At 36.0% G+C, this 22,673-nt stretch overlaps 4 protein-coding genes across 4 annotated transcripts; all 4 read right to left on the bottom strand.

Moving 5' to 3' along the window:
* Positions 1-2,005: 2,005 nt before the first annotated feature.
* Positions 2,006-2,947, bottom strand: LOC111624195. The gene has a single exon (XM_023367004.1). The coding sequence runs from the start codon at positions 2,945-2,947 to the stop codon at positions 2,006-2,008; it is 942 nt and encodes a 313-aa protein (XP_023222772.1).
* A 2,652-nt stretch (positions 2,948-5,599) lies between these two features.
* LOC111624193 lies at positions 5,600-6,316 on the bottom strand. Its single transcript, XM_023367003.1, has one exon. The coding sequence runs from the start codon at positions 6,314-6,316 to the stop codon at positions 5,600-5,602; it is 717 nt and encodes a 238-aa protein (XP_023222771.1).
* Positions 6,317-12,484: 6,168 nt separating this feature from the next.
* LOC111624204 (phospholipase D SpeSicTox-betaIB4-like) lies at positions 12,485-19,453 on the bottom strand. Its single transcript, XM_023367013.1, has 7 exons — positions 19,220-19,453; positions 17,827-17,890; positions 16,567-16,813; positions 16,356-16,487; positions 14,603-14,725; positions 14,302-14,530; positions 12,485-13,083 (listed from the first exon to the last, which is right to left on the bottom strand). The coding sequence occupies exons 2-7, from the start codon at positions 17,869-17,871 to the stop codon at positions 12,546-12,548; spliced, it is 1,314 nt and encodes a 437-aa protein (XP_023222781.1). The 5' UTR covers positions 17,872-17,890; positions 19,220-19,453; the 3' UTR covers positions 12,485-12,545.
* A 1,358-nt stretch (positions 19,454-20,811) lies between these two features.
* LOC111624192 lies at positions 20,812-22,359 on the bottom strand. Its single transcript, XM_023367002.1, has 3 exons — positions 22,107-22,359; positions 21,907-22,027; positions 20,812-21,639 (listed from the first exon to the last, which is right to left on the bottom strand). Exons 1-3 carry the CDS (start codon positions 22,357-22,359, stop codon positions 21,426-21,428), a joined length of 588 nt encoding a protein of 195 aa, XP_023222770.1. The 3' UTR covers positions 20,812-21,425.
* Positions 22,360-22,673: the final 314 nt, after the last annotated feature.

The following is a 22,673-nucleotide window of genomic DNA, read 5'->3' as shown; positions in this document are numbered from 1 at the left end:
TAGTCGAAAAAGATACTTTTTCATGGAGGCGTCCATCTTGTAAGCACTATTTTTAGTGTGTCGAGAAATGCTGCTAGTGCGCTGAAAGCGCACCATAAGCGCGCTGACAATAGGCTTTATAAGGTCGAATAGGGCGAAGAAAGAAGACACGAATGCGGGTCGAAGACGGCCGACTTCCCCGTAAAAATAAAGCCCGCGTAGGGCGAAGAAAGAAGACACGAATGCGGGTCGAAGACGGCCGACTTTCCCGTTGTTAGAAATATATTTTAACAATACAGTAGACCACCTATAACGCAGGTTCATATAATGCGGATTCGTATATCGCGGAGAAAAAATTGCGACCGTATTCGTATAAAGGCACTAACAGAGACTCGTAAAATGAGGTAAAACGTCATCGCCGACTAGTGTCGCGACAGGATTGGTCGAATCTGGACCAATAGTGGACGAGCAGCCAAACTACTTACACGCTATGGAGAGTTTAGGCTGGTAAGTTGAGTTTACTATCGTCTGTACAGTATATAAATTAGGTACTGTAAGTCTAATACAGTACTGCAATTTTATACATTTCTTGTGAAAGAACATTTCTTATTCAAAGGTCATAAAAATTATTTCTATTAATGATGTCTCCAGAGTTCAACGAATTTTTCGCAGAAAAATAACTTATCAGAAAATGCGCCCGCCGTTTGGTGCGCTGCTCCGCGACGAAAACAAGCTTAAGCAATGGCGTCGTCGAACGGTGCACACTCGGTAAGTAATCCTACAATTTTTTGTTTATAGCATAGTTCATACGGATTATTCCCAAAAAATTATATGTGTTTTGGAAATGTTGAGTGAAATTAGTCTAGAATCGATTAATTTTATGGAAGAAAACCTTTCAAACAGCCGTAGTCCGTAAACTGCACACGTGCCGGGCTGTGATTGGCTCATGTATTTGAGGTTTCCTACAACGCTAAGTTCCTATAAAGCGGAACGTATCTACCGCATTATAGGGGGATCGACTGTATATTGTTGCTTTTTCTATTGTAGATCGACAGTTTTTAGCAGAAAGATTTTTCCAAATTTCACTTTTTTTTTCTTTACTGAGGTTTCCGGACAGAATTGTGATCAACTAATCTTCAGTAATGTAAGTAAATTGTTACATTTGATTTATAAGAAATGAAAATGGAATAACTCGCGATAGAATGTGAAATTGAAACACGTGTGTAATTCTTTTAGTGTTGAATTAAATTATCAGATAATATGTAGCATTTGGTATCTATAGTGAAATATTTATTTACTAGCAGGTGGGCTCGGCGTTGCTCGGGCAAAAGTAACGATAACTATGATAAAGATTATTACGTTACAGTCAACCTTACCCGTTCTCACAGAATGCAAGAATTGGGTCCCCTTGTTTCCAGACTAATTAGAGAATTTTTAGATGGGTCTAAAAATATGTTCGATTTNTATGTCAAGTTATATTTTTATTACTACGTAAAATATATTTAAGAGTTTATGACCACTGTGCTGGATGAGACGTTGTTGAAACAAAAAAATGTTATGCATTCCATCACGTACATAAACTGTCGTAATTCGCCAATTGCAAATCAGCAAATTCGTAAAATTTTTGTTTATTTTGAACAATCCGGATAATCGAAAATACGGATAATGGAGGTCCGGATAATGGAGGTTCTACTGTATTAGAAATGTAAAACTCCGTAATAAATAGGTACTGTACAGTACGTTCCTTACAAGTTTAATAGATTACCTGATGCTTTTAAATGTCATTTTTTTATATACAGTAAAACTTCGCTAACTCGGATTGCGTTAACTCGAGTAACGCTCCCGGTTAACATAGATGTATTGTATAGGGTTTCCATTTAATACCATTTCGTTAAGACAAAATTTTCGGCACTTTTAACTCCAATGTATTTTCCTCAGAGTCGTGCAGAAACGTTTTGGCGCCCGAGACAAACATTATACTTGACAGCCTGATTCAACGTTAATTATAAAAATGAATTCCATGGGTTCATTTTGGCACTCTTAAGATTTGAGTCGACAACGAGCAACAACTTATCGGAGTGAGGCCAACTACAGGCACGAAGGCGTAGGTTGACCTACCTACCGTACTTAGAGTCCAGCGCTCTCGCCAGCTTATCATCGATCTCTGCAGTAGGGTACCTTTTAAGTATGTAGTCGAGGGATCTACCATCCTCGTAACAAATGGGCCACTGGCTCCCGCCTTTGCAAGCTGATCGGCCCGTTCGTTGCCCAGGACACCGGTGTGACCTCTTACCCACCGCAGGGCAACGTGTCGCTCGTGCCTCGCCCTCAGTACCCTACCTCTGATCTCGTGTACCAATGGGTCACGATGGTACCCGTCGCTTAAAGCCTGTAACGACGACTGGCTATCTGAGTAAACCGTGACCGGCTCTGGACCCGGATGTAGTAGGATCCACTGGGACGCCCCCTCCAGGGCCACCAGTTCTGCCTGGAACACGGACGCCTCCTCGTTCAGTCTGACAGTTCTGCTGTACACTTCAACTCCGTCGGAAAAGACGCAGTATGCGGCGCCTACTAAGCTGCCGTCCTTTGAGCCATCGGTGTATATCTCAACACCCGTACCAGTCGGTTCACCGATTTCCCAATCCAGTCCAATCCTAAGGGCAGGATGGACCTTTAGTAAGTCTGTCTGACGCCTAAGTCTGATCGGGTACTTCTGATTACAATGCATGGCCTCTCTACCTTCCACTGTTGTTCTGTAGAAGGCTGCCTCTTGGCTGACAACCAGAGGCAAAGGGAGCAGCCCGGCCAAGACCAGGGCCGCATCCGTTGACACAGTTCTGTATGCTTGCGTGATCCGCAAAGCAGCGGGATGCTGGATCGTGAGTAGTGTCCTACTCTGACTGACGTTGGCAGTGTCCTTCCACCAAACGCTACAGGCGTAGCAGACAACGTGCTCCACACTCATCTTGTAGATGGTGCAAAGCGCTTCTCCACTTAGCCCGTAAGGATGCGACTATGCAGACGCGAATTTAGAGCGAGCGAGAGGTTGCGAGCGATTTAGTTTTCGCAAAGGAAAACCATGCACAAACGAGAAGCGAGAAATAACGCTGGCGAGAGATAATTTCTGGTTCTCGCACATATATGACAGGTTTTGATATTTATCGCTTCTCGCCTCTTCTCGCCACATATTCTCGTTCGCTCGGAAAATTCGCTCGCTCGCGTCTGCATAGTCGCACCCTAATCCTGCCTAGCTAGTCGTGATAGTGCCGCTATCATTCGGTTTGTTCTGACTCGAACATCCCTTAGGTGGGGAGTCCAGCATAGTGTCTGGTCGATGATTACACCGAGGTACTTTAACTCATTCACCCTTCGGATGGGGTTGCCCCAGATGCGGTAGATAGGCCGGCGTGCCAATACCCCACTTCGGACCACAGTCAGGGCCTCTGATTTCTCAGGGCTAAAGGAGAGCTTATGCAGCTCCCCCCAGCAAACGAGCTGTACTATTGCTTCGTTGCCGCGAACCTCCATGTCGCGTCGACTATAGCCTGCAACTACTAGCAATAGGTCGTCAGCATAAGCCTGCAGTTGGACTTGGTCCGGAAGGACCAGCCTCAACGCCGTGTCCGCTAGAACATTCCACAAGAGGGGACCAATACAGGAACCCTGTGGACAGCCTCTCTCAAACGTCCTCTCATACCTACCACCTGGCGTCTCGTAGACAACCGAGCGGTCACTCAGGAAACTCCTGGAAAGTGATACAAGGGCGGTCGGCAGGTTCGCCTTCCTCAGCTCGCCCACAATGGACGGCCACCAAACATTGTCGAAGGCCCCAGCAACGTCCATCGAAACGAGCGACATGTGGAGTCCCTGCCGGCGGTTCTGGCGAACCAGTTCCACCACACGGTGTAATGCATGGCAGGTCGACATGTTCAGGCGGAATCCATATTGATGCGGGTGTAGCTGCCCTTTCCGCTTGAGATAGAAAAAGATTCTATCGCTGAGGATTCTATCAAGAACCTTCCCCAGCACTGGTAGTAGGCTGATCGGCCTGTAAGATCTGGGCTCGTTCTTCGGGCGCTTCTCCTTATGAATGAACACAAGGCGCGCCCACTTCCACTGCACTGGAAAGTGACCCAGGAGTAGACACTTCTGATACAATACACGGAGCAGGTTAGGACGTTCCTCGTGCAGAACTTGTACCATCTCGGCCGTGATACCATCAACGCCAGGTGCCTTCCTCTTCCTTAGATTGCCCACAATGTGGGCAACTTCAGATTCCGACACCGGCACGGGTAACTCGGCCTCAAGAACAGGCAACTCCGCATCGCTGCGAAGCCGCCGTTGCTCTTCGGTGTCCTCGGACCGCTCATCACACGGAAAGTGCGATTGGAGCAGTACCTTAATCGACTCCTCCTGTGTGGAGGTTAGGGTTCCATCCGGTTTTTTTGAAGGACCCCAAGACTGTCCTACGCTTCAACTTTCCCGCCACTAGCCTATAAGGTAGGCCAAACGGATTTTCGTCACTGATCTGCTGACAGAAACTGAGCCATGAGGTTCTCTTTGCATCGTTCAATTTGTACTTGTACTCAGTGTTGGCCCTCTGGAACTCCAGTCTCCTGGTCGCCCGAAGGTCATCGTCTCTGCATTGTTGAAAGCGTCGGCGGAGTGCCCTCACACGCTTCCGTAGGACACTCAGCTCCTGGGTCCACCAGGGAACTGACCGGTGGTTGCTGGGCCGCCGTAGCGCGAGCGTGCAGTCTCCTGCTTCTCTGACCGCTTTGGTGAGGTTTGCCACAGCTTCCTCCAGATCCTCAACACTCTCAACCTTAGAAACTTCGGTAACGATATCAACTGTCTTTTCAGCGAGGCATTTGCTAAAGCGATCGCGGTTTCCAGCAGTCAGTTTGTAGCGACTGTCCTGCCTGTCCGGCGGGCCGCCCATCACCTCAAAGGTGATAAAGCGATGGTCACTACAACTTTCTGCGTCGATCGTCTCCCATTGCGAGGTAAGTCTCAGCATAGTGCCACTAACAAGTGTCAAATCAATCCAGCTCTCGCCCGATGGAGAGGAGTAGGTAGCAATCCCGAACAGATCGTTCAGAACATGCAACCCCCAACCCTCCGCCGTGTCCTTCATCATGTTCCCGTCGGGATCATCGATCGGCGAGCCCCACAGCGAGTGTTTGGCGTTGAAGTCACCACCCAAAACAACACGACTGCGGACCGAGACAACCCCTTCGAGTTCAGTCAGAAGGCGACTGGAGACGATGGTCCAAGCACATGAAGGTGTCCGTATTTCTACTGCCACCACGAGATGAGAGATGTGGACAGTGTAAGCATTGACATCCCTGCGCGTGAGAATAACTGCAGTTTGACAATCGTCACCTTCTTGGGCGAAAACGCTCCATTGAAGTGAGAGACCACCAACCTTTCCTTGTACTAAGTACGGCTCTCGGAGCAGGATGACATCAATCTCCCGCTCTACTACCTCCACCCGAAGTTGGGCGGTTGCAGCCCGACACTTTTCAGCATTAAACTGCAGTAAACTGCAGCTTGCATTCTCGCCATTCCGCATACAAGTTGTATTATTGTCGGACTCGAATGATAGGAATTACCTTTAAAGACCGTAATCAGTCCTGGCCCGAACTCGTTCTAGTTCCCGTGCATAACACGGACAGCTAGCACTCATGGCAGAGTGACCCGTACCCAGCTGTAGGCCAAATTTTCTGTTTGCCTCAGTGCAGTTGACACACCGAGGCTCGGGTGCCTTACACTCCTTGTAGGAGTGGTCATGGGCACATCTGCTACATTTTTGGGCTGCCGCCTTACAGCCCCGTGCAATATGCCCGAAGGCATAGCACTTGTAGCATCGAGTGCAGCTCAGGTATTCCCTCAATCGGTTGCAGGTCCACCCCACATGGAGTCTCCCCTTCTGCAGGAGAGCGTGGAAGACAGGTGGAGAGGCCTCCAACACCCAGTTGGTGAACTCTCCTTTTCCCTTTAATGGGAAACAGGGCCGCAGGTCGCCAGTCTGCAGCCCGAGTTCATTTTGAACCCTTATTATCTCCATGAGACCGTTGCCTTTGACATCCGGGTCAACGTCGAATAAAATGACCCTCGGTCGGTGCTTCTGGGGCAGTCGGCAGTTGACTGCCTCCCTGAGCTCCTTGGGGCCCTCTGTCAACTCCTTTTGAAGTTTCACGACATCCTGGCTGTTTCGTACCTCTACCAGGATGCCATTTTTGCGGATACGGCGCACATTTTTAACACCAATACCAAGTTTGGTTGGGTTAATGTGCATTTTGATTAGCGACTTTGTAGCATCGCTAGACATCGTGTTGCTCGCAGGGTAGACCAGGAGCGTGTGCTCCGTGGGAAGAGTCCTGCGTGGCTTGGCAGCGTCCCGCGGCCCGTCTTGGATGTGCAACGGGGCCGAACGGGCAGCAACGGTAGCGTAGGACGCGCTACCGGCTTTCACTGCCTTGCCAATATCTTTTTTCAGCACTGAAAGCATATGTGGTGGCAATTGCTTGCCACTGACGACCTCTCTCAAGGTCTTATTTTCTGCCCGGAGGGAGGCAATCTCGACCTCCTGGGCAGACAGAATCGCGGCTACCTTGTTGAAAAGGCTGTAGATTACAGCGCAGGTAGACTTCTGACAGCGATTGTCAGTGCGCGCGAGGAGCTTTGTCATCTCCTCGTTCACGCTGTCCATTGCTGCGCGACGCTTTTCGGCTGTTTCAAGCATCTCCTGTGTCTCCACAGGCGCCGACAACAGCGTTTCAGCTTTGGTGGCCGGACTTATTTTCCCGGCCACCGCTGCAGTAGGGTTCTTACTTTTGGACGATGTCCTCGACCCACCTTTGTTTTTTGGTGGAGGGTTTCCCCTCCCCAATGGTCGGCGCGGCTTTTGCGGGTTCACCCTTAGGCTTATCGCCCTTGGGATTCACCGCTCTAGCTTTGGCCGCCTTTGCCCGTCTTTCTCTACGCCTTCCTCGGGAGTTCGAAGGCGCGGGCTTCCACTCACTCTCCTCACTCGAGGAGGCGGTACTGGGGATATCCTCTGAATCGCCAGTTGATTCCGAATCGGAGTCACGGGCCTCAAGAGGAATGGATACCTTGACGGCATCCTTTGACCCTGTTACCTTGGGTTCTGGCAGTTGGTCATTAGCGGGCTTACGTTTCCACAGGGTCCGCTTCTCCGTTTTCGTGGTGCTAGCACCAGTTTCCGCCTTAACACTCTCGTCACCAGAGGCGACACGTTCGCTTGGCACCAAAACAGTAGGCTCGTCAGTCGCACTTGACTCACCAGAAGCAATATCGCACTTCTCACTATTTTTGGCCATAACAAACAAATAAAAAGAGAGTAAAATTCGGGTGGTCCCGACCTTTCATGGGTGCCCTGAGTCCGTTCAAGAGTCAAGGTATGCGTTTAAGAGCCAGCTCTGACTTCGGGCTTACTGAGGGCTCATTTTGGCCCTCTTGTTGCCGGGTCGTCACTGCTTAGCCCGCTGCCGCGACAGCATTTAAATGGCCTCCTACCCAAGGTCACCCCAGCCCGGCTGGTTGCTTGGCTTGGGCCGCCCCATCATCCCTACTAGGAGACGCTCTTCCCGTTTCCAGTCCTCCGAGACCATATACGGCCATCCAACGCATCGTCAGGCCTTTAAGCACCGCTCCCCCTAGGACATAAGGAAGTTGGCCCTATGTCCGAAGAGCGGCTCTGCCGACTGCCCGTCAGGATAGATACCAGCTAGCAGAGTCCTACAATCCACTGTAGGTGTTACCCCCCTGGCCACCAGCGAGGCTTCGGCTAGGGAGTGCGACTTGTCACCCCACTGGCTTTGGCATGCAGGCTGTGGCCCCCAAGCCAGCACCGGGTGTGCGAAGCCCGGTCTTCCTCTTGGGAAGCTGGTTCTTCGTTTACCGGACAGAAGGAGCTTTACATAATTTGCGTTACCACGGGCTAAGGCTAAGTCGACTGCATTCGACCGCCTTTTTTGCAAGTAGCATCGGCCCCGTGCCATTGGGTGGATGCGGGAGTTCACTTTGTGTGTCTCAGATCCCAGAGGGTGCGGATTGTCAGATCCATGGTCTCTGGTCACTGTACCGACGTGGGATTTGAATCCAGAAGTTTCAGCGTCCACTGCGTGCTCCAATGTGTAATATCAAGGACATAGCCCATTGGCCCAGGGTACAATGTGCATCTTGCTACAAGCAGACGATTTAACTGTCGCGAGTAGGGGGTCTCGGGACTCTTCGCCGAAGCGGAATGTCCCTACCACGTTTCAGCAGCGCCCCTATCGAGTGCCATCACATCGCAGGCCAACGGGTGCCTACGCTTCCGTCGGCAGGGTTACCAACTTCCATCGGCCATGGCCAACTTCCATCGGACAAGCCCAATCGACTACGCTCCGCATATCTCGTCCAAAGACAAGTCCTCCCTAGGAACCGTATTAGCAACGGCTACAGCGACCATCCCCCAGCTCCGGACTTACTGAGGGCTCGTTTTGGCCCTCTTATTGCCGATACCATTAGGGATAGCCCCGTGCTTCGATCGCACCAGTCTCCCTTCTGTTTTAATGTGAGTCTGCATGCCACAATGCCAATTAGCAGCTCTAGTAGCTGTCCGCTCCAACGGGGAGAGGTTCCAGAACAGGGCGACATTCGAAACCCCGCCGGAGTCGCCCCTCACCAGGGAACGACAATCGGACAGCAAGCTATTAAAAGGCTTGGTACACAGACCCAAAGCCTAAGATGTAATAACGCCTCTGGAACCTTCGGCTCGAGTCGTAAGACTCCATCAACGATCGAGACCAAGACGAGTCTTTCGGGATTCAGTACCCGTCGTCTCTCACCGCCTGGCCCCCCCGCCACGTCCAGGCTCGGTTCCCTACCCGGGGGGGGGTGCAGTAGTATAGTATATGAAATAGTCAATTCTTTCAATCAAAATGAACTTTTGTATAATTATATGTGAACACACTTTAGCAAAGCATTTTTATTCAAGCATCCTTATTGCAAAAAAGTGAATACAATACAAACGTGCCTGCAATACGAGTAGTAATATTTTTATATGAAATTTATATAGGCTACTCATTATGTATAATACAACTACATTGTTTTTGCATAATTGTATTTTTTTGTCATTATGTATTAATATACAAACATAATATTTGTACAAATTACTGTTATTTACAGTATAATCTCGGTAATTTGACATGTTTGAGATCGGAACAGTATCGGATTAAGGAGATTGCTGGATGAAGTAAGGTAAATTCAATGGTTTAATTATTTGGAAAGAAAACATTTGCTTATTTGCAGCATACTAGTACATTTTACTAATTAAAACATAAACAAAATAGCAAGAAACTAAGATTGGCTTGTGACCTTTGAAGATTGTCCTTTGGTGGGGATCTTGACAATTGCCCTTTTTGTCCATAGGATAATACGCCCCAAACTCACAACTAACTGCCAGTGTTCAGTGTTCTACTCCCATCGTGGACGAGCCACGATGGGAGTAGAGTGATCAGGCCGCTCTCTTTCTGAGCATGTTTTATATTTTATCTTCATGTTTGGTTAAACGGGAAAAACTTACAAAATATCCGAATATACTACATTTAGTGTTCCTGAAACATTGTAAAACTATACGCTATTCATTTTACAATGATTAAGAAACTACTTTTTATGTATGATACTTTAAAATCCTATTATTACTTTATTTTATTTACTTCTAACTCATCTTTTTAAAGAATGTTTTTGTTTTTTTGAAAATATTTCGAGAAAGGCATATCTATCGCGCTTACATTTATTAATGGCTACATTTTACAATAAGTTTGAGAAAATTGAGAAAAAACAAACAAAATGTATTTCCGTGCATATCCGTGCATGCTCTTACAGATAGGGTGAAATTAGCATTAAATTCCAAAAAGTACCTAAAAAACTCACTATTTAAAAATAAATCATTTATACAGCAGAGCGTCGTTTATCCGAAAGTCGGTTATCCGAAACGTAGGTTGTCCGAAAGAATTCCAGTCAGCAAATTTAAATTTTCGCTAGTGCTGTGGCGCTGCAATCTTTGGCTATATCTTGGGCTACTCCAATATTTTTTATGTTTGTGTGTGTTTTAGCTGGCAGCACTGGCACTTTTGTGTGATGTTTTTCTGAGGACTGTGTATGGTGCTGAATCGAACGTTTTTGATACTAGATAACTTCTAAAGTATATATTTTTTGTTTTTATATTTTTCAATATACTTATTTTGTTTGTAAAAAATAAAGAAATAATTTTTAACGATACAGTAGCCACGATTATTATTTTAAAAAGTTTACGTTAGGCTTAACATCGACGAAAATTCAACGCGAAGCGACACGCAACGGAGAAAAATTTCAACACGGGATAGGTTAATGTATTTTTTCGTACATAATCGGTTATCCGAAAAATAAGTTATCCGAATAACCCCAGTCCCCAATTGATTCGGATAAACGACGCTCTACTGTAGAATGAGAAGCATTGTTTTTATTTTGGCATTTTATTTTTAATAATAGTCACCACAGATATTTCACTGAATGGCTACTGTATCATTACATTTAATTTACATCAACACAGCAGTGGTGTTCTCTTATAAGCCAAAAAAAGCAGACACATCGACGTATGCTTCTTATAAAGCGAAGCAAGATGCGTGTTTTCAAAAGTGATTTTCACATATAAGAGCGTACTTTTACAGTATATGTGCAAATATACGATAATTACTGAAATTCTGATCATTCTAGAAAATGTTTCCAGTTGAAATTACTGCAACACAATTTACAGTCATTTTTCATTTCTCTTAACACAAAGATGCTATTGCAGCTTCTAATCATCTAGGGAGCGGGTGTTTGATGAAATAGATTGTTTCATGATGAAAGCAATATCACTATAAAGGGAGTACTCTTGAATTACTTATATAAATAGACTGTATTTATAGATTTCAATTGTTTTAGGTGACGGAACTTAATAGAAAGATAATGAATGATATTTTAAGTCTGTTTAAGTTTTGAAAGAAAAAGCAGTTTAATTGGTGTAAAAGTGTAGTCAATTTTATAATCTACACAAGTTTTTGAAGATAATAAGTCAGATATTGGTGAACTGTTAAGTAAATCCGGTTAAGTATTTTAGTAAAGATAAAATTAATTAATTAAACTCAAAATTTTCTGAAAATAGTAGAATATACCGGTATATTTTCCATTTTAGTACACAATGTAAGTATTGAGAGAGTACAGTATTTCAATGGTAATGGCACAGTGGACGCAAGCATTTATTGATTGAGTCTGTGTAAGATTTAATGATAGTAAAATATAATTTAAAAATGAGCTATGTTGATTTTACAGATAAATTCTAAGTAAGCCAGAATTATTAAAAATGATAGGTTTCTAAGAGAAATATGATAGAGACATGGAAATAATTACAACTTACAATAAATGCGTTAATTTACGTTGTCATTTACATCAATAATTGTTAATAATTAGTTATATTTACTGAGAAAAACATTTCGAACATTTTCTTCGGATATCCTACATTTTTTTTTTCATTTTTTTACTTATGACCATCTAGTCACCATAAACGAGAGGAGCAACTACAAGATATTCTGAATATTAAGTAAAATATTGCGAATTTGTCGGTGTTTTATTTCCGTAAAGAATTTTATTCAAATCTTAAAGAATTTTAATCAAAAATAAATTTCGATTGAGCTTTCTTTCTTCACTGTGTTCATTGTGTGTCAATTTTATTGTAAGCTAGATAGATATCCATGTACAGGCAATAATTGAATTATGCTGTATAGCCTACGAGATATAGCATTTCGAAAAATTCGAAATATTTTTGTTACGTATTTTATTTAATGAAGAAAGTACAGTAATTATTCAAAGTACTGCTGCAATGATGCATACTTACAGCTACACGTTCTTCAATATATTATTCAAGAACATGTGTAGCTGTAAGTATGAGTAGTGTAAACGATGAAATTACGAAAATAATAATCCATGTGTAAACTATTAAAAACTCTTATAAGACGAATAAGTTATTTTTCATGATATAATTTTTGTGAAGATTAATTAATATAAATTTTCTAATTTATTTAACCGATTTATTCATTTTGCTGTTCTTTTATGTAAAAGAAAAGCAGTAAAAAAGAACAATATAATTATATAATGATTAATATTAATTATATTATATTTAATAAATAAAACAATACAATTTATTACACTTAATAAAATGTTAGATTTATAAATCATGTTATAATTTTAAATAATTAATTTAAAAACTTTTCATTTTTATATTTTTATTATGAAAATAAAAAATAATTTAAATATTTTACAATAATGACATTTGAATTATTAATACATTGTAAAAAAATAAAATATTATTATTACGATGAGATGATAATTTATGATGAAGCAAAAAATAAAAACATTTCATAAAACGGAATAATTTAAATATTAAATCGTTCATTTATAATGAACACGAGGATTTTATATGCCGGTATATTGTATATATATTTAAAAATATTACAATAAATTGTTAAAAACCATTATGGAAGTTTTAAATAATGAACTAAAGATATACATATTTTTTTGATTTCTTTTCCTATTGAACTTCCACCATTTCTGCATTTAGTATCCGAATCAAATTCTGTATCGTCATCATCGTCATCATCGTAATCATCATCATCATCTTGATTATAATACCTATGTAGAACGGTGCATACCGTGTGTTGACAAAAGCTCGCTACTTTCTGACCTCTCGTAGCATTTCTGTTTAATTGATCCGCCAAGCCAGAAACGATGGAAGAAGCTGAAATTCTGGATAGACTCATGTATGATTTATTTCTAGTAAAGTCTACCGCGAATGTCATGGCAGAATTAAACATTTCGTAAACGGTATTGAAGACATTCGATACTAATGACGTCCTCGATAACAGCTCCATATCTGTCGGATGACGAATGTCGACTCTTTCCCAAGGATCATCTTCTATTGTTGCTAATCGAAACTGACGACTATATTCAGGTTCTAAAAGTACCCTGTTCAATCTTTCTGGAAAATTTGTAATAAAGGCATCTACGCCTTCTCTGAAAATAAAACAATAATATTTCTTTTAATTAAGAATATCATACGCAGAGAAATAATGAATGATTACTATCTTAATTCAATGAACATCAATAAAATCTTGCTAATACGAAAGTTTTTAAGATAATCTAATATTTCTAGAAAGACAAATTATATATTTTTATTGATCGCTGTTTGAAATATAACATATGATAAAATATTATCTCAATTAACAATGTCTTTATTCGTACTAAAATACAAAACAAAAAATAATTAGGTTCTAATAAATTTGCAGAAAAACTTTAATGTGTTTTTCCCATATGTCTAACATCTAAATAGGGCCAATTTCCAATAGAAAATCCTCTCGAGAGATATCCTGGTCTTCGTGATATGTTGCCTTGTCCCAACAAATAATATTTCTTTAATTTTGAGACATCTGAGTTTAAACACTTAAGAACCATTGTACTTTATAAACTATTTTTAAAATAATTAACTACTATAAATTTATTCTATAAAATCGAATTTACTATTAAACTTTATATATTGAAGTGAAATATCTGTCAGCGTGGTCAAAAAGAAAAATACCAGTTGGAATTTTTTCGGTTTACCTCTTTTCCGGTTTACCCAATGATTTAATTAATGTGTTTAAACAAAATACAGTACAGTCGAACTTTCAATAACGGTCACCTCCTGACAGTGGTTATCTTAACAGTGGCCATTTTTCAGAAACTATTTTAAAGAAAAATGCGTATAAAATGACTTCCAAACAAAACCCTTTTCTTGTGTTTCCCTCAGTGGCTGTTCAGAATTTTGATTGCATTTCAATCAGAAGATAGACAATTCTTACTTACTTATTAGCAAAATTTAATAAATTATTCGTTCAAATTTAATTTTAATATTTTTAAATTCGACTTTATAAATTAAACACCAAAATACTTCCAGCTTTAACACAAAATGACATAAAATTGAATGTACATTATTAAATTTCGTTTGAAGTAGGCATAACTGAGACAAGTATTCAATAAATTGATATCATCAGCAATATTATTATCAATTTGTTAAATTATAATTTCGAGAAAAATCAGATTGACTTAATTATTTTTAAAATATCTTTATTAAATAATAAGCTTTTTAATAACTTTCAAAAAATGAATCTATACATATGAAATTCATAATGTAACAATGTTATAAATAATATTAAAACTTATTAGTATTTAAAATAGTTTTAGATATAAACTAACCTGAGGGATCTTCGAAAGAAAGCAGAATAATCAACTGTCCACTGATATACTTTATTAATTTTTGAAAGAGAATCACGCATTGTCAAAGCATTTCTGAGTCTTCCTCGAGTTCTAAACGTTGCTAAACAGTTATTGATTCCGTCTCCTTGCCAAATATTCTTCTTTATATTTAAATTCTTCCACATTCTTTGGATTGATAATAGAGCATCATTCAATCCAACATCCCAACCTAAAAATAAATTAGCTTATATATATCACAGTTCAAAACTGGAGCAATTTACTTAAAAACATTTTATCTTACCTATTTTATCTGTGAGATGTTCTAAATTTTCTATCTTCAACGTGTCCATAAATCCTCTAACTATATCACTATCTCCAGTGTGACCGATAGAGAATAGTATATTAATGGGTGTGACATCATCTCCTGTTAAATATTAACACCACATATATTAATTTCAAAATAAAGGGACTTTCAAATTAATTTCAAAATATAATTTCAAAATAAAATATAGGGAAAAAGAGAACAAAACTCATTTAATTTGGATTATTTAGCTCAAATTCCACACTTATATGACATTTAAGAATAATTTTGTTTTAATTTAACGAATATTTCCTCGTGTAATTAGCGTACAATCATCAATTTACTGAAATATTAGTCGTTATAATTAAATTTAAACAAACGACATGAATTTTTAATGTTATTAATTACATGATTTTATAAAAGAATTCACATTAGCTACTATATAATTATTGTTACATATGAATAAACTTAAAAAACTGGTATGCATATTTGCAGAAACAATTCATTTTGTGCATGGTGACTTTTAAAACAGTATAAATGTTTAGATGCACGTAACTAACTATATGTTCAGGTTAAAAAATATAAATGTTTAGGTACTCAAAAAAAGATATTAAGATTCAAATTTAAAAAAAAAATCTGTTTGTTGCTGGCTGAGATCGGAAACATGTTTAATAATAATGCAGACACTATGAAATAATGGCTATTAAACTTAAGTAATGATTAGTTCTTTTTAGGTAACTAATGGATGGATTCATTAATTAGGATATGTTCCTAAAACTTGTTTAACAGTTATAGTAATATGTTAAGGTAATTTGGATCTTATTTGATATAAAGCTCAAGGAATCTCATTTTCTGACTTCCTTCAAAGGACATATAGTTTATACTTTACGTGCTAACTGCTTATTGAATATGTTCAAATTTAATAAATTTAAAACTCAGAAGTTCTTAATTAATAACGTCTTTTATCTTTAATGAGTTTGTAATACCAGAGGCAGATTTGATATTTTGCTGCCCGTAGGCTTTAACTTTTTTGTCACTCTCATAGGTAATATGTCTTAAAACATAAAAACGTACTTTTTAAACTAAAATTATATTTATTGCCTTTAAAATTACTTTTATGTAAAAGTAAGAATTTTTACGAGATTTGATATTTTAAAAAATTTGCTGCCCTAGGCTTCAGCTTTTCGGAAAATCTGCCCCTAATTAAGCACTCAAACATTTAAAATAGCAAATAAAAATAAAAATCGAATAAAACAACAGTATTTTATTCAATTTTTACTTTTATATTTTAATAGTTCAAACAATACATTTCACAAAAAGCATAATGTTTTATATTGTTCTGTAAAGAGTTAACAACCAATTTTTCTTTGCTTAAATATTTTATTCAATGGAGCATTCATAATTGAACTTCAGTTTTGTTATGAATATCATACGAATAATTGATAATTAGTTTCAGCAAAGGAGAAATTCAGTAATTTAATGTCAGGTTAATTGAGATAATCACTTTGAATAATAAACTACAAAAAGAATTTTTATGAAATTGAAACGGAATATTATTAAACATATTTTATGAAATAGCAAAATAATATTTTTATCAGACAATAAATTAGTTTTGATAGTTAATAATGAAATATTAATAGTCATAAATTATTTATTGCCTTTCAGTATTGACTATTATAAGAAACTCTAACGTACCGGTAATTCAAATATTCAAGTTAAGAGATTTTTTGATGTTTAAAATTATATTTTATACCTCTGTTCCATAAATGATCGATCAGTGCCTTAGCCAGATTAGTGCCCGCAGTATATTTGTGCTGAGGAGCTAGTGATGAGGATTTTAAGTCTAAAAATAATAAGACGAAATTCTCTTTATAATCACTGCTTCCTAAAAAGAAAAATTGTAGAAATAAACTTTCGGTATAAGGCTTTAATTCTGTAATATTGTTATTTAACAATGGACTTACCCGGAGAAGAAATATTTCGTACATATTTAATATATTCGATAAAATCTTCTCTATTGTCACATATTCTAAAACAATCGCAAGGAAATCCGTGGTATGTGCTATGCAACGATCCATTTGTAGTGAATTGAACATCGACTTCGATGGAATTCGCTCCTTTGTCTAAATACGTATCTAATTCTTTAATGGTGTTCACCATATGAGCTATGTTATATATTGGACGCTGTTGATCCGCTTCTAATTTCCAAAACTACTCAAAAATATCACAGAATCATTATTAACTATTAAAAAAATATTTTTATATAATATAATGTAATGATAATCAGTCTTCTTAATATTCCTCAAAAATTAATGTCGATATAAATTTAAAAGTTCAAAATTTTATTTATAATTGAAATTTAAAATGCTTAAAAATAACTCTAAATTAATTTAATTCTTATAAAACTTAAAACAAGATTACTTATGTATATATTTTTTTCTTTTTCTATTTGTGTGAATGATGTATATCTTACGAAAAAATACGAAGTAGCCTAATAAAATAGTGTGAAGAGTTCATAAGCAAAAAAAATTTAGTGTTTTACTAAAATCAATCAATCAAGTTTTACTAAAATAATTGTGAAATAAAATAATTTTTACATAATATAAATAGGATTAAACCATGTGAAATTAATGTTTAACATTTCTATATAAAATAAAATCGAATGATTAATTATTGATTTTAATAATTAATAACAGAGATTTATGATAATTGTTGATTTACTTACTTTACTAAATCAACAATTTTTTTAAACCAGAATTTGAGCACTTATTTTTTAGTAAGTTCAATTTTTAGAAAATAGTTATTAAATTTATTTCTGATTATTGAAATTAGGCCTGTATTAAGTTATAAATCGCAATAATTATTGCTATATTATTCGGTCAATATTTTAAAAAGTTACATCAGGTTATAAATGTTTTTCTTAACAATAAGTTACAAGTTCCGCATGTTTGTTGTTTTGATAAGTTCAAGTATTGTGAAACAATTCTAGAGGCTATGTAACAGCCAACCTGTTTTTCAACTGCATTTATTACCTTTAATCATCCGATAAGACCTAATAATTTTACATTGTTGATTATACCTATTAAGTCAATAAGCATTGTAAAATTTACCTACCACGTAATAAAAAAATTTATACCTATGCTGAACTATTAGTCATACTTATTATCATAGTAAACACATTAATCAAATTAAATTTTACATTAATTAAATAAACTGTAACTCACCTGTACAGTAAAGATGTATGTAAAAAAGACTAGTTTTAATTTCATTATACTTCGGGATTATTCTCTGCAATTACAAGGATAAGTTTACTTCAGTAAGACTTCAAAATATGTAGTAATTTCATAAATGTAACAAACATATTAAGTTTTTTTTTCCCGGTTAATTACTTCAGTACCAGTCAATGTCCTTTCAATATTTTACATTTGAGAGAATTCGAAAATTGGGTCTCGTTCTTTTATTTTACAAAATTTCCCTCGAAAAAATTAAAAGGGAAATCTAAATATAGATAAAAAGATAGGATCATAGGAAATATAAATGTGATACACTTTCTAGTAGGACGAAGTAAATATTCATTGACCTTATGAGTAAAAGATACAAATACAATGTAGGTCGAGACTCTTCATTCTGTACAGGACATAAACCTTGATCATAGACTTTACTATTTCCCTTTCGTAATTCAAGTACGACCTAAATTATAGCGATAATACCTTTTTCAAGAACATATAGAGCGTTAAAGTTTGGATATTTATTTATGTGTGCGTTAATTGTTTAACAATTATTCTGACATCCTATTTATGAACTACCATGCTCAAGTTAATAAACAATGAAAAAAGGTAATGATACAACACTTAGAAACATACCATATTCGGTCAGAAGTTAACAGTCAAGAAAAAATAATGATTCTTAGAATATATGTTATACAACCAGAGCTACTATATGTTAATTTAATTTGTAACGACTAATAAATCGATGCTGTGTCATTTCGAACTTGTTCTATATTCTCGTTGAAGCAGGTTCTACCAGTTTAATTGCAGGAAAATAATAAATGAAAAATATTTCCGGATTTATGAATTATAAAAGTATTGAGCTTTACTATAAAATCATTACTTTATATGACAAAACTTTTATATACAGTTTTCCTAGTAGACTTGCATAAATTATATATATAAAAACACGTAAATAAATATAAAAATTATTAAAATCGTAAAAAAGTTTTTAAATTATTTATTTATACATTAAAATTTAAAGGAAGAAAATTATTAAAAACTAAGTATATTAACTTATAAGTGTAAATAATTAATTAAAATACTTAAGGATTAAACTTCATAAAATAAATCGTCAAGTAATATTTCAAAAATAATTAAAATCTAGTTTTTAAATACAGTAAAAATTATCAACAAATAATTACATTCCGTAATATCGCTTCAATTATATAAATGATATAGGTATAATAATTAATTAGTAAGCATATAATAAGGAAGTATACTAATAGCAACAGTATGCTTATTAAGAATTTCGATTGTAATAACCCGTAACCACTTGCATAATATTTACATCATACCTAAACTTGTAGAAAAGTTGATAGATAGCAAAGAACTGAATAGAAAATCTTACCTTTTCTACTGGAGTAAGTAAGTGCTTATCATGTCTACGCCAATTGTAGCAGGTAGACTAAAGTATCTCCGATTCTTACCCTATTGATAAATCTCATGACTCAAAATAAGGAAAGCATTTTAATGGCCCAAGGTCGCATCTAGTCGCCGGTTCCTCGGTAACATAAATGAACAATTGAGGCCAAAGAAGGTTGTCGACCTGACCACCCGTGGAATATCTCTATTATTCTTTGAGTTTATCCTAGACAGAATTTAGCAATGAAAGTAGGATTGTTAAACTTATGAAAAATACTATAAATAAATTATTATAAATTTCTTTCCCAATTGCTAGGCAGTGAATCGAGTTTTCCAATCATTGGCATTAGGAAAATTGTAAAATATAAATAACTTTCATTTAATTTTTTTGTTTTAGTTCATATAAATGAGATAATCCCCTGACCCATTTAGATATTTATAATTTTCAGGGATGTTTTATATTATATCTTATAATAAAAGATAATATAAGAATATTGCAAAACTCATTTTATTGTCATAAAATTTACTCTTAACAATTGTCAATATTCATTACACAAATATTATGTAAAATTATAAAATAAATTATTATATAATAAAATTGTTATATTTTTGTAAGGTATATTATTTTTTATTATTTAATTATAAAAATGTAAAAGTGTTGTTACTGAAAAGTTAAATAAAAATAGATTATTATTATTATTATTATTTTGCATTTAGTGTAAATTATTTTATTTTTAGTGTGGGAAAATGCCCTCAATTTAATTTTATCGACTTGAAATATCAAGAAGTAATCGACGCTAAAACAATTTAATAATTGGATAAATATATGTAACTGGATTGTTTTACGCTACAGTTACAACGACCTTGTCATAAAATCGTAGGGATAGAATATAGGTCTATTTTACACTCGAATTCTCAATGAAATAAAGACCACAAGGTCGCTATTGTCGTACAGTACGTTACGCTAATATATTAATCACTTATCTATAATTTATATAAATACAACTTCATAAAAAGATTTTACGGATTTTGGAATTTTTTTATTTTACATTTAATATGTAACGTCATAAATATACAGTTTCTAATAGTTTATTTATATAAATTTCAATTTCTATTCCATTTTCTCTATTCTCACAAGGAAATCCTGTGTGAAAGTTAGTCATATGCTAATGCAATTTTCAAGATGTTACTCTCGGGAATCTAAGGATACGGTTAAATTCTTTCTGCTACACTTTCTGCACAATTGAATTAAGCTCACGCATGTTTGATTCGAGTGTTAGTAGGTCTACTATATGAGAGTTGAAAACCTTTCAAATGAATCTTAGCAAGGAAAAAAGAAAATTGTTTGAACAAATAAGTACTATCATCAACAACATTATTCATATAAACTTTCTTTGTTTACATATATCCTTTTATTATGTATAAGTTTATATGCTCCTTTTTATTCTAGTAATAACATTTCGAATTATTTGATGTCAATTTTTCATTTTTCTATACAATAAATAACCAGGCGTAAATACTGNCTGAACATTGATCATACCTGTAGTGATACTATAGTATGTTATAGTTTTGAATATCAACTAGGTAGTCCAATTGATTTTTTACATGGGGAAAAATGCTTTATTTGAACATTTTTAAATTTAACTTTTTGTTGAAATTATGTTGCTGTTTAAAAAAGTTGCTCTTTTTGTTGAAAGATTGGTTTAAAATTACATGTTTTTAAGTCAAGAGTACATCTTTTTTAAGCACAGCACAGCACAGTACTATTTGTATATCAGAGAGTACTGTTTATTGATTTTATGCTACCTTGTGTTTATTAAATTTACACACAAATAATAATGATAAATGATGATAAAATAAAAAAACTCATGTTTCATTTGTAAATTGCTTATTTTTTCATTATATTTAAGTTGTGGATCCTATCAAACAGTTTTATACAGGATGTATGTACTGTACTTTTTTATGTGGCAGTCTTTGGAACATATCAACTGTGCAAAAATGGGATATATGTACTCAATGTTCACAGTAAGTAAAATGCTGTTTTATTGTGTTGATATTCCACATTAAGAAATGTGAGGGTCGGGGAATTTGGACAAAGTTGGTCCAGGAAAGTCATGGAATTCAAAACAAAAATTTGAGTAGGAACCCTGTATATGTTAAAAAGTTAAAATTTCATAAATAAATACAATTAATTAATTTGAAAATTTACCTTGTGACGAATTATTCCAAACTGCAATTACACATTCATTCATTATATCAGTTTTTGGAAGACACAAATTAGAAATAATGTCATCGTTCTCCAATTGCACTAGAGCAATGTCGTTATCTTGACTAAGAATATTTTTCACTAAAGAACTAGATGACAATGTATAAAATGTCCATAATGTGCTATCTGTGGAATTATCACTGTTAAGTAAAATCACAGGTTTTATTAATTTTATTTAAAGAAAAATTAAAAAAATAAATATTATGTAGCATGTTTCAAATTATTAAAGACTGACAAATAAAATAACTTTTTCAAAATTTAATTTTTGAAACAATAAGAAAAATTTCTCATTTTAGATTGAAAATGTTATTTTTAAATTTTATAAGTAAAATGTTCTTTCTTTTAGAGTTGAAACATACTACATCTATATGCATATATATATTTTTATAATTATTTATTGGACTAACCGATTAAGCATGCATTCATACGAAGTAAGAACCCACTGTGAACTAATTATACTTGCCATACATAATGTTACATTTGTTTTTAATATCCCAAATAATAATTCTGACTTTTGTGAACCACATTCTAGAATTGAAAGAAAAGAAGAAAACAATTATATCTTTATAAACAGAATTAATAAATTATTTAATTAAAATATTTTTACTTGTTTTATTTGTCAGCAGAACAAATGGTTTATTTTCTTCAGATTGAATTGAGCTTATTGAAGTATTTAATAAATTAATATAGTTCATAGTAGTTGTATCAAATGCATCTTCTGAAGTTTCTTCAAGTTTAAAATTAGTTAGTGATTCAGTAGATGCATTATCTTCATTTAAAACTTCCTTTGTATTGTTCCATTTTTCAGTAATATTCTCTTCGGTACTGTCGATATAAGAATTATTTGTAAAGTATAACATAGTCTGTAATTTAATATTTTAAATGTACTTGGTCATATACAGAGCATGATTCTAGTGTCATATACAGGTGGGGTGCCGTGACACTTGATGGTAGGGAAGCTGTGTTTCTGTAAGAAGCAGACTTCCAGGGGCAATCAGTCAATTGCGTGTCAGTGATGGTCTAGAATCCATTCGTATTCGTTTGTTCGATAAGCCAGTAAAAACAGCAGACTTCTCTAAATGTATTTTAAATATCACAATTACATTCTGAATCTCTCATACATTCTGAAGTCATGATATAAGGGAAAAATTATAAAAACTTACTTGGTGAAATA

The sequence above is a fragment of the Centruroides sculpturatus genome, unplaced genomic scaffold (genome assembly GCF_000671375.1).
Source record: "Centruroides sculpturatus isolate CEXI.00-Female unplaced genomic scaffold, Cexi_2.0 scaffold70, whole genome shotgun sequence".
Classification (NCBI taxonomy): Eukaryota; Metazoa; Arthropoda; class Arachnida; order Scorpiones; family Buthidae; genus Centruroides; species Centruroides sculpturatus.
The sequence above is the reverse complement of the archived record's forward strand: the minus strand, read 5'-3'. Positions and strand labels throughout refer to the sequence as shown.